At 41.3% G+C, this 15,538-nt stretch overlaps 1 protein-coding gene across 10 annotated transcripts in view; it reads right to left on the minus strand.

The window, feature by feature from the left end:
• The window catches only part of nrcama (neuronal cell adhesion molecule a), a 50,387-nt gene that overhangs the window by 7,368 nt on the left and 27,481 nt on the right, over positions 1-15,538 (minus strand). For 3 of the 10 annotated variants that reach the window (XM_046378931.1, XM_046378930.1, XM_046378935.1), the window contains 23 exons: positions 11,923-12,091; positions 11,405-11,422; positions 10,919-11,024; positions 10,178-10,371; positions 9,790-9,912; positions 9,438-9,608; positions 7,836-7,947; positions 7,487-7,671; positions 7,080-7,211; positions 6,680-6,823; positions 6,444-6,555; positions 5,967-6,133; positions 5,684-5,831; positions 5,446-5,570; positions 5,030-5,059; positions 4,206-4,307; positions 3,637-3,834; positions 3,483-3,553; positions 3,136-3,361; positions 2,591-2,706; positions 1,295-1,502; positions 995-1,117; positions 673-849 (listed from right to left, as the gene is read on the minus strand). In XM_046378931.1, coding sequence (XP_046234887.1) covers positions 673-849; positions 995-1,117; positions 1,295-1,502; positions 2,591-2,706; positions 3,136-3,361; positions 3,483-3,553; positions 3,637-3,834; positions 4,206-4,307; positions 5,030-5,059; positions 5,446-5,570; positions 5,684-5,831; positions 5,967-6,133; positions 6,444-6,555; positions 6,680-6,823; positions 7,080-7,211; positions 7,487-7,671; positions 7,836-7,947; positions 9,438-9,608; positions 9,790-9,912; positions 10,178-10,371; positions 10,919-11,024; positions 11,405-11,422; positions 11,923-12,016 — 3,082 coding nt within the window. In that variant the 5' untranslated portion in view covers positions 12,017-12,091. Of the gene's footprint in view, positions 1-392; positions 426-672; positions 850-994; positions 1,118-1,294; positions 1,503-2,590; positions 2,707-3,135; positions 3,362-3,482; positions 3,554-3,636; positions 3,835-4,205; positions 4,308-5,029; positions 5,060-5,445; positions 5,571-5,683; positions 5,832-5,966; positions 6,134-6,443; positions 6,556-6,679; positions 6,824-7,079; positions 7,212-7,486; positions 7,672-7,835; positions 7,948-9,437; positions 9,609-9,789; positions 9,913-10,177; positions 10,372-10,918; positions 11,025-11,404; positions 11,423-11,922; positions 12,092-15,538 lie in introns of all 10 variants that reach the window. The other 7 variants (XM_046378932.1, XM_046378940.1, XM_046378933.1 and 4 more) reach the window with 4 other exon arrangements.

Consider the following 15,538-nt stretch of genomic DNA (forward strand, 5'->3'; position numbering starts at 1 on the left):
AATGTGTTAGTACTGGACTGAATCAAATGCATTCCCGAGTATCATGCTTGAAGCTTTGAAAGAAAACATGTTCGTTTGAAGAAGGCAAACAGAAGAGGTAAAGACTGCAGGCACAGCTAATATTAAAAAACCCAATATTTTAAACGATGTTGTAGGAAGTGCCACCTCTTCTCTTGCAAAGAGGACACAAGCACAGCTGCTTGCAGATGCCACGGAAGTCTGTCACACTTCACTCCTATTTATTCACACATGGAGTTTTCAGACATGCTAACATGCAGGAATAATTAAACTAGAGACAATGTCTATATGTCTATGCTAATTCTCTTTTTCGGTTTCTAAAATCTGATGGTATGAATAACATGCAGGTGCTTCCAGTGGCAAACTTGGGTTACCTTTGCCCGTCCCTACAGTGGGCTGAGTACGAACTTCAGAGAGAAGAAAAAAGAAAAGAGATAGAGGGGGGTATAAAGCGTGTAATGAACCACAACCTCATTGCTGTACTTTTAAGCTCACGGGAATCCATAATATCTGTTAGGGTATCATGCTTCTGACCCCTACAGTCCTTATTTTGTTTGCTTAAATGGCTCTGATACTGGAATTTGACATGTTCTTCCTTTTTTGCACGTAGTTGGCTTTGGATGAGGCTAAATTGCTGAAGTGTAAATAACTCACTTGTGTCCATGACTGTGAAGGCCTCTTCTGTGATGACGGGGCCAGAGCCCTTGATTGTCTTTGCACTTAAGTAAAACTTATAGAGCATGCTGGAGTTAAGGCTGTCCAAGATAAAGGTGGTCTCGTTTGCTAGGAGGTCCTTGACCTTAACTGGTCCCAATTCACTGGTGCTGTTGACTGCGGAGACACAGAGAGCAGTGAGGGTGAACGATTAGGGTGTAAAAAGGAGGGCAAAGTAAACTGAAGTTAGAAATGCATAGCAGTCCTGCATAATACTGTGCAGAATGCAACAAGCAGTGTGTTAGGCTGCTGGTGAGTCTACCTGGCTGGTATTTCAGTGTGTATCCAGCAAGGCGTCCATTGTGTTGCAATGGTGGGCCCCATTCCAGAGTGAGAGAGTCCAAACTGGGGTTTATGACATTCAGAAAAGAGGGAGGCCCTGGGACTGAAAATATAACAAGCACAGTCAGGGTCTGAGCGTTGCACAGGACCTATTCATGGGACTTCATAAGAGCATAAGAGGTTTGATGGATTGTTTTCTATGAACGCTCACCAAGTTTGAGTGAATACTGCGTGGCTGTTGCCACAGAACTAGTATTAATAATGCTAGTAGTATACACACCCCCTTCAGGTGTCTCAAATCTCTTGCTGGGGCTAGGAGGCCCTTCTCCTTTGTTATTAAGGACTCTGATGGAAAGGTTATAGACGCTGTAAGGCCTGAGTCCCGGCAGACGTCCCTCACTACGATTCCCACTGAACGTCAGAACCTGATCCTGCTGCTCTGCCTCCCCTTCTGTCTCATGCAAGCCACGCTCACGGTGGTAGTACACCTAGAGGAAAAACATCATCAGTTTAAGTCTTGTGCCTGATATGCACTATAGTTTTGTTTTTTCCCCTCACACTGTTCACCGCACGCACATGCAGATAGGTTTATGGTGAAAAGCTTGGCTTGATTGAGCCTGTCAATCCCATGACCAACTCCAGGTTGGCTAAAGAGTCTTATGTCCATTACTTTAAAATGTGGCCTTAAATAAAGACAGAGAGGCGATGTGTCTATCTGTGTTGTTATTATTTTCTATGAGTTGATTTTTGCCACTTAGTATGTCTAAGTGACATAACTAAGTGCCCACATGGAGGAAATGGTGTTCAAACATTTAAAGTACACATGGCTTAAAGGGTAAAATTGCTTTTTGAAACCCCCCTCTGCGCACACTAAAGGTGTAGGAAAACTCATGCCAACGACTGAACTCAGAGGTTTCTACATGTCCAGCCACCACATTTCAACACACATCTTTTGGCACACATTTTACAGACTGACGGGAAGCACTGCTTATATACCTACAGCAAAATGGCTGACAATCAGTTATCCAATGAGGAGCAGACACATGGATGGCCAGCCCCTGAGGAAGCATCTACAACACATACTTGCCAAAATAAAGCAACTAGTGTTTTATGATTTCAGATTAATTGAATTAATCTCATACAGACAACTAAATTCTGAGGGGTTTTTTTTTTTGCTTTGTTTTTTCCCTATATTTTTACTCTGCATTGTCAGTAGTATTTACAGTTTGTGCTGCATTGCCCTGTACTTTGAACATTATTTTGAAGTTTCTTAGTTGGAAGTACAAGTTTCTGAGAGGCTGGCAGATATGTTTGAGTCTCATTGGATAATTGATTCAAGAGTCAGCCTCTTGTGGAGGGTATATATAGGCTGCACTTTCCTAATTCTGTAAAACACTGATGGGGCTGAGGGTTGAGGGCTGAGGGCTGGGCTGGGCTGTTGGGTTATACACAGGGCAAGGTTTCAACTGCTTTAGCTGGTATTGCTGGGTTATTGTTCACATTTAGTGTGTGGCAGTACCCAGACCAGAGACAACTGAAGACATGCTGCAGAAACGATCATTTGTCAAACAAATACCTTGTATCCCTGTAGTTTCCCTCTGACTGAGGGGACAGAAACAGGCTCCCAGTGTACCTCTGCGAGTGTGGTGTTGTGAACCATGACGTGCACATTATCAGGGGCAGACAAAGGCACTGTGGAGCAGTGAGAGAGAAAAGCACTCAAGAAATAGTTTCAAGTTGCAAGAGTAATGGAGGACTGCCTTTGTTCTCCAGAGCAAACAAAAAAAGACGAGTGTCATCATGAGATTGAGCTACCACTGCATAAACTGCCACACAAGTTTATGAAAAATGTTTAGAAAGTTAAAAAGATCAAAGTCGGTGGTCAAAAGTGGCAATTGTGAACTTTCAATCACAGCCATGAGAAACAAAATATCAAGCTAATGACTCCCCTCCACTGGTACTGATCTCACTGCAAATCAACACTCATTTTGTTCATGGCAACGCACGAATCCCAACACGCTAGCAGACAAACAGTTCATGCAGAGCTTTGAGCAATGACGTCCAAGTGTCTTACTTTTTTATTTTTTTTTAAACGCTATAAGGTACATAACAGTCACTCACAGTCTTCTCCAGAGTATCCAATCACTACTTCAGGCTCTGGGCCGTTGCCATAATCATTCAAAGCTTGAACCTTGATTTCATAGGGCACGTAGGTTGGAGTACCAGACACAACAAACTGGGAAATGTTGGCCACATTCTTTGAGGACCAATCCTCATCCACGTCCTTCTGTCTCCACTGCACTTTGTACTCCAGACCAGGTCCATTGGACTGAAACCCTGTCAGCGGCTATACAGAAAATATATTTTTTTTGTCAATTTCTGACAAATAATATACTGAAATATGAAATTTGATAAACCATGTTACACACAATAGGGCATTTCCACCCTAACATAAAAATAATACTTACTGTCCAGGAGATGACTAAGTTTCCAGGCTCTGTTCCTATTCCCTGAACATCTGATGGATTTCCATCAGGAGCTAGAAAAGCAAAAAAAAATGTTTCAGTCAGTGAACATTTTTTTTACACATCGCAGGGCCTTTTTTTCCTCCATGCTCATCACCTGCAGGGCTGGTCCTGTATTGGCTCGAGGGCTGGCTAGGCTGGCTGTAGCCAACATGATTCATAGCCAGGACTCTGAAAGAGTAGTAGACGTATGGAGAGAGGTTCAACTGAGCTGTGGTGCTAGTACTAGCAACCTCTGTTAGGTTGATCCAAACTCCTGGATGGTGGAGCAGATCTTCATATTGGATCAGAAACTCTGGGGGAAAATTAAAATAAACAAAATCAGATAAAAATCATAGCTCATTTTGTTCAAGAGTACACACAAAGAAACAGGACAGAAAAGATGCATTTCTTTCTGATGGGGTTAGGGTTAGGGTTAGCCTAACCCTAACCCTAACCCTAACCCTTTCTATAGATTAAGTCATTTTATTAAGCCACGCTCACTTCTCATCAAGACAATTGCCTGTTGCTCCTGAATTATTTATTCCCATAAAACCCCACTGTCACCACAGAAACCTAAATTATATCTGAACTTCCTGCATAACAGGATTCTGTGATTAGTGACTTATTTCAAGTTTGGCAGTAGAGAAGTGTAGCATAGTAATGTGTGGATATAACGTTCCGTACTCTGTACGGGACTGTTGTGTTCATCTCCAGGGATCCAAGTGAGCCGAACGCTTCTCTCAGTCTGGTCAGTCAGTTCCAGGTCAGTTGGTGGGTCAGGTTTCTCTGTGGACACAATGAGGAGGCCAGGACCACAGAAAAATAAGCACTCTCATTGACTCATTGACTACAGCCACTTTTTTTCAACTGAAAATTTGACCCTGATACTTTTCAGTAACAGTTGCAGCCAATCGTATGCAAGGTAATTTAATTTAAATGACGCATACTTGAGCAAAATATATTTTTTTTAACAAGAAATGTTTTTTTTGTCTGGTGAAAATGCCCATGGAATACAAGTAAACTATCAGAGAAAGATGAAAGCTCTATGGTAACTGCTGGGAACAGCCATCACGGCTGAGTGTTAACATATCTTTATTTAATAATTTGTCAAAAAAAACTTTGTTAATTTGCTAACTTTGTTAACTAAATTTGTCAAAAGTGAAGCATTATTTAATGGACCAAGCACACCCACACAGGTGTTTCCAGTTCAATTTGATTATACCTTAAACTTAGTCTGCACATGCACACACCTGAGCAGAGGTCTAATCAGGCAGGTGAAGTGAAAACACCTGTGTGTGTGCAGCATGAGTGTGAAGAATCTGTGCATTTTTCAGATGCTGAGGACTGAAATAAAACTTTTTAAACACTAAATGAATATCATATAGTACAATATGAAGTAAAGAAAAGAACAATGAAAAATAAAGTACACATTTAAAGAGAAATGAAAGTTACAGGTTTTACAAAAAGAACAAAAAGCGGCAAAATCCCAGTCAATGGACATTGTTTACCGTAGACAATAGCTGGTGTAGGAGTAGTCTCTGAGACAGCAAGAAGCAAGAGTAAAGTACAAGAAAAGATTAGATGTTAGTGACAGTGATGAGAAATATCAGAAAAGCAGGAAAAACTGCTGACATAAAATACGATTAGACCTGACACCCACTATTGCTGAAATCTGAAAGTTTTCTTTTTCTTATTTTTAATTAATATAACTCAAATGCAGGGCAGAGGAGAAAGAGGCTATTTATTTATTTGGGCTTGTGTTGAATCACTGTCAATATCAGATTCTACACTGTGTTGCACTACATTGTCTAAAATACATGTGTCCATAATTAACGATGTGTGATTTCCACACTCACAATCTCTGACTTCCCGCATCCTGTTGAGTGCAAAAGATCATCAAATGTATGTTCAACAGTGATCGTACCTACAACAGTCAGCATGGCACTGGCTGAGTCCTTGTCCAGGGTGGTGTTCATGATGCAGGTGTAGGTGCCTTCATCTTCATCAATCACAGCTTTGATGGTCAGACTGTCTGTGTCCACCACAAACCTGATAACAGGGCATCACATAGGGATAATGTATTTCCACCATTTTTTTAAATGGTGCGTATATCAAGTGTTAAAATGAACTTGTCTTAGTCTTTAGTCTCAAGGTCCTTCTACCTCTCATCATCGGGTAACTCTCCATTGTCTTTAAGCCAGGTCATAGTGGGAATGAGAGACGGGTCGTGTTTGACTTTACACTCGAACACAGCGCTCATTCCTCTCTGTACCACTTTGTACTCCGGCTGCTTCAGGATACGGGTGGGCTCTGGAAGATGGAGTAATTTAGAGTCCAGATTAACAGATAACAAACAACACAGCTTGACAGCCAAATGACCTAACAGCTAACCACCAATGAATCACCAATGGCATTCTTATGAACTGTGACAGGTCCATATCTGACCTTTAACCTCCAGGTAGACATGGTTCTCCTTGATTCCCAGGTTGTTGGTGGCAATGCAAGTGTACTTTCCACTGTTTAGTGGCTGGGCCACAGGGATCTCCAAAGTACCATTCTCATGGATCACATAAGGGTCACCGTTCTTAATGCTAGTCTGAGTGTCCTTGAACCTGTATGGAGGGTTAGGGTTAGGGTTAGGGTTATGTTTACATGTTAGGGTTAACAGTAAACAAGATATGTCTCATCTTTAATGGTGCTGTGCAGCAAAATTGGTTGGGAAATAACAAAGTTAAAAAGACTTTGTACTGGCATGAAATGTGTACATATCGGACTTAAGGAAAAATGTGCAGTGAATTTTCAATGTTTTTCGAAGCCTTAACCTAATAACAGAAGTTTAAAATCAGACAAATCCTTTCCTCCAACTTTTGAAAGTTATCATTTTTCTAAATAAAACCATTGAAAACCTGATCTGAATCTTACCAAGTGATAACTGGTATTGGCGAGCCAAAGGAGGCACAGTGAAGTAATGCAGGGTTGTTGGTGATGACCTGGTACACAAGGTTGGGTGGCGTGAGCACCCTTGGAGACTCAGCTATTGGAAGAAGCACAACATTTAGCTAAATCATCATCCATCTCGCACATACTGGCCTGTATATCCAAAATTTAAGCTCAGTGTCTGAATACAGTTCCATCTAAATGGATCTGGTTTAACTCACCAAGAACGCTGACAAAAGCATTTGCCAACAGGTAACCAAATTCATTGGATGCATTGCACTGGTAGACAGCACTGGAGCCTGACTGCACATTGCTAAGAATCACAGTGTCGTCCTCCACCTTCCGACTTGGGTCCTCAGGTGCGTCTATTACAAGAGAGACAGGAACTTTTTCGACCAGCACAAAACGATTCTGGTGTGTTATAAAAGGTATATAGAACATCACGCAGTAGCAAGAAAAAACAAAAAACAACAACCACAAGAAAAACTCTGCTGGGATTGGGAGTTCAAATCCCATTAAACCCATGTGTTCAGTTATACTGAGTTGCTGTCAGTTGCTTTGGATATAAGTATTTGTAAAGTATGCATTCAATTTTTGAAAGTATGGATTCATTTTACTCACTTTCTAGAGGAACTCCATTGACAAACCAGCTAATTTTAGGTTTGGGATCGCCATTGACTCGACAAGTCAGGATGCCAGTTTCATTGGGGGCGAGTATCAGGTTCCTGGGAGCACTGACCCAGAAAGGAGCCGCTGTGGATGACGAACAGAAATAAAGAAGACACTGAGTGATGATAAATGCTGTATGTACTTTAGAGTTATAGAAATATTTGCATCTATGTAAATGTAAGATTAAAAAGTGTCAGTTAAAGCTGATTCATAATCAAAAACTGTGATTATGAGTTACTGCAGATCTCACTGCGGTTCAACACTTTACTTCACAGCAGCTTACAGTACATCATTTTGATTTTTCAGCTTTGTTGAATCCAAACAGACCAAAGCAAGAATGAGTGGGTTAAAGTGCATACCTTTGACAGTGACCTTAATGACGTGGTGGGCACTGCCCAGGCTGTTTGTGGCTGTACAACGGTAGTCCCCAGCATCAGCTTCATTCACATCAGAAATCCTGAGCGTTTTTTGGAAGTTCTGAAAGGACATCCTGTTGCTCGGCAGCGCTCCTCCATCCTTCTGCCAGGAGATCTCTGGAGTGGGCCTGTCATAAAAGGCATTACAACAAGATGTTTTTCTCTGCTTGCAATACTTAACATGAATACTCTGACAGTTTCTTAAAGAATATTGTTGGATAATACAAAAAAAAAAAAAATGCATTTCTTCCATGTAGATTGTAGTCGCACATGCCAGCGGATGCCTACTTACAAGCCCTCAGCAACGCATTCCAGCTCCAGAGTCTCCCCTTTCAGAACCATCTTGGTACTGGTGGCCCCCAAAGGCATCATGAAACCAGGACGATGCTCCCCCTCTGGTCTGTCTGAAAACATGAGAACACACAAACAAATAAGAACCAGACGACCACACTAAATTAGAAGGCTCCTATTGGCAAGAAGTGTAACCACCAGAGGAGTTGCGCTCAGGTGGCCTCTAATAGGTGTTAGAAACATACACTGTCAAATGAAGAGTCATGAAGTGACTTGTCAAAGGGATGGTAAAGGAGTGAGTGACAACACAACACAATGTGTTTTTTTTTTTGTAATCCCTTGACACGATACATTATATAGACAAAAGTATTGGGCCACCTGACCATTGCACCAACAGGGACTTTCATGACATCACATTCTGAATTCATTGACAGCTTTGCAGTTATAACAGCTTCCACCCTTCTGGGAAGACTTTCCACAGGATTTTAGAGTGTTTCTTTGCAAATTTTTGCCCATTCATGCAGTAGAGCAACAGTGAGGTGAGGTGGGATACTTTTGTCTATATCGTGTAGGAGCAGTATGTCAGAGAGCAAGAAGCAGCTCTGAGAGGCGTGGCCATCGGTTTGTTGCTATGGCAACACAGGGGTTCTCAGCAGAAAGCAACCCCAGGCTCACGCACATCCCTTAGAGGTTCTTAACGGAAGGATCGAGACGTCTTTAACACTCCTTACCAGAAAAGGTCAGGAAATATAAAACAAGCAATCCTCCTACTCTTCAAAAGTGGGAAAGACCAATGCCCTGTGTTGTATATGTCTTGTATCACACTTCATGGTTTATGTGGACATCTTGGATAATGATTGAGGGTGTGCTTGATTGAGCAGATCATTGGATCAGCCTGAATTCGTGTGTGCACTGATGTAGGATCTGCCTATAGAGGATGAGTTGTTAATGTGGCCACAAGGGAGGAGACTGAGGGGCAAGTTAAAGTTGTCTGGGGGGTATGGTTAGGCCAGGGAGTAAAAACAATGCTGGGTTCACACCAAGGGGGCTGAATGGGAATAGACTGCAGCACTCACCACCAAAGAACTCAGTGATATTGTATAAAGCAGCCACAGTCTCATTCATTGTTTCCACTGAAATATAACAGAAAATCATAAGCATGCAAAACGAGGAAATAAAACAGAAAATGCTTTACTGCGCAATACCCTTTTTCAAGTGTACCAACTAAATATGTTTAAAAGCATTTTGTAAACTCAGGAAAAGTGGAATACAGAAAGAATGGCACAAAATCTGACAGTTTTGCATGAGAAAACTCATGGACTTGAAGCAGGAGTAACGCAAAATCAATCACAGAATGTGGGCTAAAAAAAATGACATGAAATAAATATTAATTAAAATGTGAAATAAGTTAATGTGAAAGGGAAACTCTCAAGGGTTTGAAAATTTGAACTGAATATTTATACAACAAATCTGTGACCAGATTTTTTCTCTTTTTTTTTTTTTGTGGAAAATACCCCAGTTGGTGGTGAAACACATTCTATGCAGGTAATCTGTAAGTCAACGAGGACTGTCAATTGGAGTTGTATTCAGTGTCTTGACTTACTGTCCATCACGGTAACTGAAATGGGTTGTTTCTGCTGGATGGTTTGAGTGTGAGGGAAGCGAGCATAGCAGATGTAGTCAGGTCTGCTGTCCTCTGGGAGAACATTTGAAAAGTACAAATCTCCATTCAGAGCCTGGGACACTCGTTTGTCCAGTGGCAGCTTCTGGAAGTCTGAGGGGCAGGGAGAAATTGTTTAGACATGAAAATATATTCAAAGTGTAAATAGAATTTTTTTAAATATGCTCAGAAAATGGTTTCTTGGGGTCTATCATTTTCCATCAATTCTCTCCTTTACTTGTCTGCCATTCCTCTATTGACCAAGCATGTAGATGTATACATGCAAATGACTTACTGTTATCCATCCAGAAGATGACAGGAGGGGGCAGCCCTGCAGGGGGTCGGCACTGCAGCACCAGGGAGACCCCCTTCTGTACAACGATGGCCTCATTTCTCTCCTTTGACCACAAGGGGGACCCTGTGAGTCACAAACATCAAACAATGGTACTGCAGGCTTCCCATAGCTTCACAATAGTGTGGATTACATTCATTTTTATTTGCAAAAGTAATTGAGCATTTTGTGAAAACTGAAATGTTTGTCTTTTGTTTGAAGAGTTCCAACATGAACTTTACAAACTGTAAATAAATAGCTTGTCATACTGTATTTTGAGCTCAAGCCATTGGAATCTGTCCATTTACCAAAAAACAACGGAAATGAAAGTGAACTTAATTAGAAGCCTTACTTGACTGCCTGATGACAATTTTGTTGGATACAGCAGTGCCGTGGTCGTTGTGTGCTGTACACTGGTACGTTCCCTCGTAAGCCTCAGCTTTCTCCCCACTGATGTCAATGACCAGAGTTCCTGAACTGGGCTTCATCAGGACTTTGGAGTCTTTCTCAACATCAAAGTGGGTCCCATTTCTTGTCCACGAAAAGCTAGGATCAACAAGAACCATAAACCATCACTATTTTCTTGGCTAAATAGAGGAAAAGACATAGTGTGGCCTGTATGTTCAAATGCCCAAGGTGCATTGTGGTCTTTTCTCATGCAGGCTGATTTGAGTCATTGATTTCATAGCAGAAACTTTGGCGGATTCCAACTAATTCGATTCAGAGGCAGGTGGCCAATCTAAACTGTGTCTAATTCACTCTGCAAGTTGTGTTTCACAAGTGGTTTCCTCAACAATGGTTGCTTTAGTGATTCATATTTCCACAGCACTCCAGGTGAAGTTGTGCCAGAAGCACATCTACAATTTTCATGCAGAGGACAATAAAACTGATTGGAAATCAGTGTGCTGATCACGTTGCATCTTAAGCATATTTCATATCTCAGTTTTTGTGCCTCAGTTACCCTGTTAACTGGAAAAGTACCCAGTGTAGTACATTATTATAGTGTTTTACTGGGATGGAAAGCGGCATACGTTTAGTCTGTTGCACATGCACTAATAAAGGAGCAACACGATGGGAGCAGCGAATGTCTCACCTGGGATCTGGGTTCCCCTTGGCCTCACAGTGGATGACAATGTTCTCCCGTGGATCAAAGATGTAATCCTTTGGGGACTGTAGTGTTATAGTGGGGGGTTGGGGCACTGGATAAATGTGAATAGACGCATATTTTAGGCACATACGATGATATGTAAACATTAGTACACTGGCGCTTATAGAATCAAGGATGTGCAAGCAACATGCAGCAAGTATTGGGTTAAACTTGACAATCAAGTGCAACAGCATGTAGAGCTGAAGACAAAAGCCACAACAGCTACTTGATCTGATAACAACTTACCAGTCCATGAAATGACAATAAATCAAGTGCCACTCCAAAACAAGCAAGTCACTTCACACAGTAATGGTGTTGAGATAACTGCATGCACATCTAACATTGCTAGAATCCACACAAAAGCAAGTCAAAATAAATTTTAAGAGCAAAAACGTAACACTGGATGTCACAGCAGCATTTTTAGCAACTTACATCCTTTCAGTACTTGAGCTTTTTGTCCACCGTGACACGCCGTACCACAGTGATAGAATATTGAGGAAAGGTGTTAGTTTTTGCAAGGAGGAAACCACAGGTTCAGGTGAAATAGTTGCATGTGATTTTCATTTTTTGTGAATACTTCTTTGCCCTGCGCTTAATCTGGCAGGTGCACACAATGCATTAAAAGTAGCTGAACACATCATAATTTTACACAGAATGTGTTTCATAGCTTTTTCAGAAATGTAATTGCATTTTATAAAGGAAAATCACAGACTTGATTCCATGCTGAAACATGCAAAGCTTGAACACAAGAAAACCAGTAAACTGCTGCTCCGACCACAGCTGCTACAAAGCTCTGAAAGCGGCCCATAGGGGCTGTGATGCTCTTCATCAATACCCACAACATGAAAGAATTTCCATAGTGCATGAAGCGTTGATACAGAACAGCTGCTAAAAAAGTTTACTCAAATTTTGGTAATATTAAATGTGATATTGACAAGGAAAATACTTACGATCAAGAGGCACTTCCAGTGCCGAGGTCTCGTGACTCAAGAGTATCAATAACACAGCTCCGAAGCCCGGCACCCACTTCCTCTTCCTGTCCATGTTTCAACTTGTGACAGTGAAATCCTTTTGAAATCCAACAGCACAGTGGGGTGGTCAACGGAGTGTGGGTCCACTCTGCAGAGAGGTACAAAAAAAGAGCCTAAAAAGGTATGCTTCCAGCGGCTTATTTGGACTACGTGATCTCCAAAATGGGTCTCGGCACATTTCACAAATTAAAATGAGAAGTGCATGTGCATTATGAAAGCATGTGGTCATACACAGATGTAAAATGTGTATATAAAATTAGTCCATAAAAATGATATATACAAGTACAGATTATTTAGTTTAAACCACAATGGAAAGTTTAGTTTCTTCTCACAGCTGGATCACAAGTGGCTGGTCTGCTGGACAGCCTGTCATCCTGCCAGCGACAGGAGGAAACGTCAAAACAAACTTGATTTCAGTCCTTGTAACTTAAACAACTTAAGCATCCTGCACTTGGCACTCATGTTATTTACCTTCTCTGGTGTTCCAGATTCACAAAGACACAGCTTAATATAATCAGCGTTTGAATATTTTATTCTAAACATTGTTCTCAAGAAAAGCCACGGATTACCGGAGCATCCAACATGCACCACTGGAATGCCCTGTCTGCCACGTGTTTGCCTGTAAACATATGGCATGTGAGTGCACTCGGCCGGAACAATCACAGCTCTGCTGCAAATACTGCCATGCAGTAGACTGGCACATGGATGCACAAACACACCACATTAGTGAAAGCACTGTTGTCAGCGTGACACACGAGTGCAGACCCGCAAGCGCTAGCTAACTTCTAACAAATTGACACAGATTGATACGTACAGTCATCACAAACACACAGAGCAAAGTTGGCATTAATGGGCTCTTGGAAACTGCACCATGGGGAGCAGGATATCATGTGTGTGTTTGTTTTTCCCTTAATATTTTCTGTCTTGTAGTGTGTGTATGTGTCTGTCACGTGCATTAGCTGGCATTAATTTATTAGCGAACTGGTATTATATCACTGCACCAGTGGCGTCCTCAGCATATAATGTTTTTGATGAATGTCTGTCTTCTACATGATATATATATATGTCTGCAAGATTGCAGCTCCACTACTATTAATGTTTAATTTCATTCATGAAAAATTCTTCAATCAATCAAAACGATATGTTGAAAGTGACATTTTTCCCATTCTGTTTTTATACTTTTTATTTCAAAGTAGCTTAAGGGTGACAGTGAGTCTTGTCAGCAGGCTGAGATGGATTCTGAGATGGAGCAGTGTTCTGCTGTCAGGTAAATGGTTCAATCCATCCTGACATCTTCATTATTCATGGCTAGCACATGCATCTTTGCACCTATATTGTAGACACACGGGAATACAGAAAACACAGTATGCACACACATGCACAAAAACATGAAGTGTCTGAAGGTGAAACTATCAAGCTCACAGTTAGATTCAGGTCTGTTCCATCTCTACTTTGCTATAGAGGGAGCACGTCTGATGACACAGGGACAGTAGAGTAATGAACACACACAGAAAGCAGTGTCAGATTTTATCTAGCTGAGCTAGGTGGAGTGTGAGCTAATACAACCCCAGGATACAGCTAATTACGCCGACACGTCCTATTGGATATCACTCTGACTAGTTAATCGAGAGAGAAGACAACAGAGAGAGAGAGAGAGCAACATAATGAAATACTTAGTGTATCAACTGTGAGCCATGCATGCTATACTATAATCTCACTGTGAAAAAGGCAATGCCACATCATGCAAATGTAATGAACCATCTTCAGATTAATTGCACTAATGCACCATTCTACCACAGCAGAGATGACCACCCCTACAGTGGTAGTGGACATACTGAGCAGAGTTGGACCTTATGACATTTTCTCCCAAAGAGTTAGAGAGAGACATTGAAGCTCATTCACCTGGTAATGCTGCCTATAAGTAATGCATTGAGTGACAGAAAGAAAAGGGGACGTAGATCATGGATATTAATGACCAGAGTGTACAAACGGGTAAATATGAAAGAGATATTAAAGGTAGAGGACAGGTAGGAAAAGAGAAATTCTATAGTTTGAGGGGGGATGTGTGAGGGGACATGGGGAAAATGAGACACTGGATTAATTACTTCAATATTATATTTATTTATATATTATAGGGCTTGATCAATTCTTGATTTTTGAGGCATATGAATATTTGAGAATACTAAACATGTTGCAGTTTCAAAATGTTGCATTTTTAACATTTTGGAAGAAACATGTCTGAGAAACTAAAACAAACGTATCAGAAGCTTAAGATATTGGAAACAAAGAAACCATTTTGGTGTATGCACTTACTTGCTTTCTTTCTCTTTCGTACGGATCAAACAAATGAGAAGATGTGTTTATTAGTGAGCTGCAGAGGTGCTGATAGGCAGATTTTAACCGCTGTTGGATAGAGTCAAGGTGCAATTTTTTTCTTTTATTTAGCTTGGGGGTATATTATATATGTTAAGCCATTACTTCGGGGGGAAAAAAAACCCTCAGCGTGGAAATATAACTCTTCATGTTGTCATGTGTAATTCTCCTGTGTCTGTCTGTTTTAACGCCTGGCCTGGGTCACATCTCCGAAGAGTCAGAGATAAATGACCCAGGTTCAAATTGAATAGAAAGACAGAGAAAAAGCAGACGAAAAACGGACGACTCCCCAAGCACCGAAACAAAACAGATACATTCATAAAATCAGCTGCCATGTGGAAATGTCAACATGTCTCAGTATTTCACCAGCTAGGATGTCAGTGTTACCTGGCTTAAAAAGCTCAGACATCCACGTCGGAAATTCCTCACAGCCTTTGATCCTCATAATCAAGTACCAAAAAAGTAAAATTTTGATCGTTTTAAGTGAAGAGGACACAGGCGTCCACACCTGTTTTCACAGTTGCAGTCAAATGTGGTCTAAGTATTAAAGCCGTTTAAATGATTTTTTAGTAAGGACCTAAAACTACGAGGCTGTACTCTGCTGTATGGTGGAAGACATTTCTCTGCATTCAGACACACAATCACACATGTAATTATGCAGCCTAACTTTCATCCTAAAGGGGGAAAATCATTTCATGCTCATTTCCTCACAGGCCACAGACAAAAAAACCCCCAAAGATTATGACAACAAAGAGGACACAAAGGAGGATGAGTGGGATGACTTTGGCTGGTGGGCAGGTCATCTCTCATCCTCCTCATTGCTTTCCTCTCTTCTTGCTCAAGGGTCAAAGAGCAGAGGTCAATGAGTCCGGCTGTGCCTTTTCCATCTTAACCACTCTGCCTTTGTCTCTTTCTTTCACTTCCTGCCTGTCCTTCCTTTTATTCCACAAAAACCACAAGCACAGTGTCATCTGGCTGTGAAAATGGACTACACTAAACTCAATGTATAACCAGAGCCAACAATTCGTGACAACAAAGAATGACATGAAGCCTGCTGACACAAGTCCAACAGAATTCCAGCCTCTCAGTTTGCAAACCCTGAAGCATCATGCTAAGTTGGTCACTCCACAGCCTTCAGTCACATCGAGAGACACTGAGGCAT

This window comes from Scatophagus argus, chromosome 22 (assembly GCF_020382885.2).
Source record: "Scatophagus argus isolate fScaArg1 chromosome 22, fScaArg1.pri, whole genome shotgun sequence".
Lineage (NCBI taxonomy): Eukaryota > Metazoa > Chordata > Actinopteri > Scatophagidae > Scatophagus > Scatophagus argus.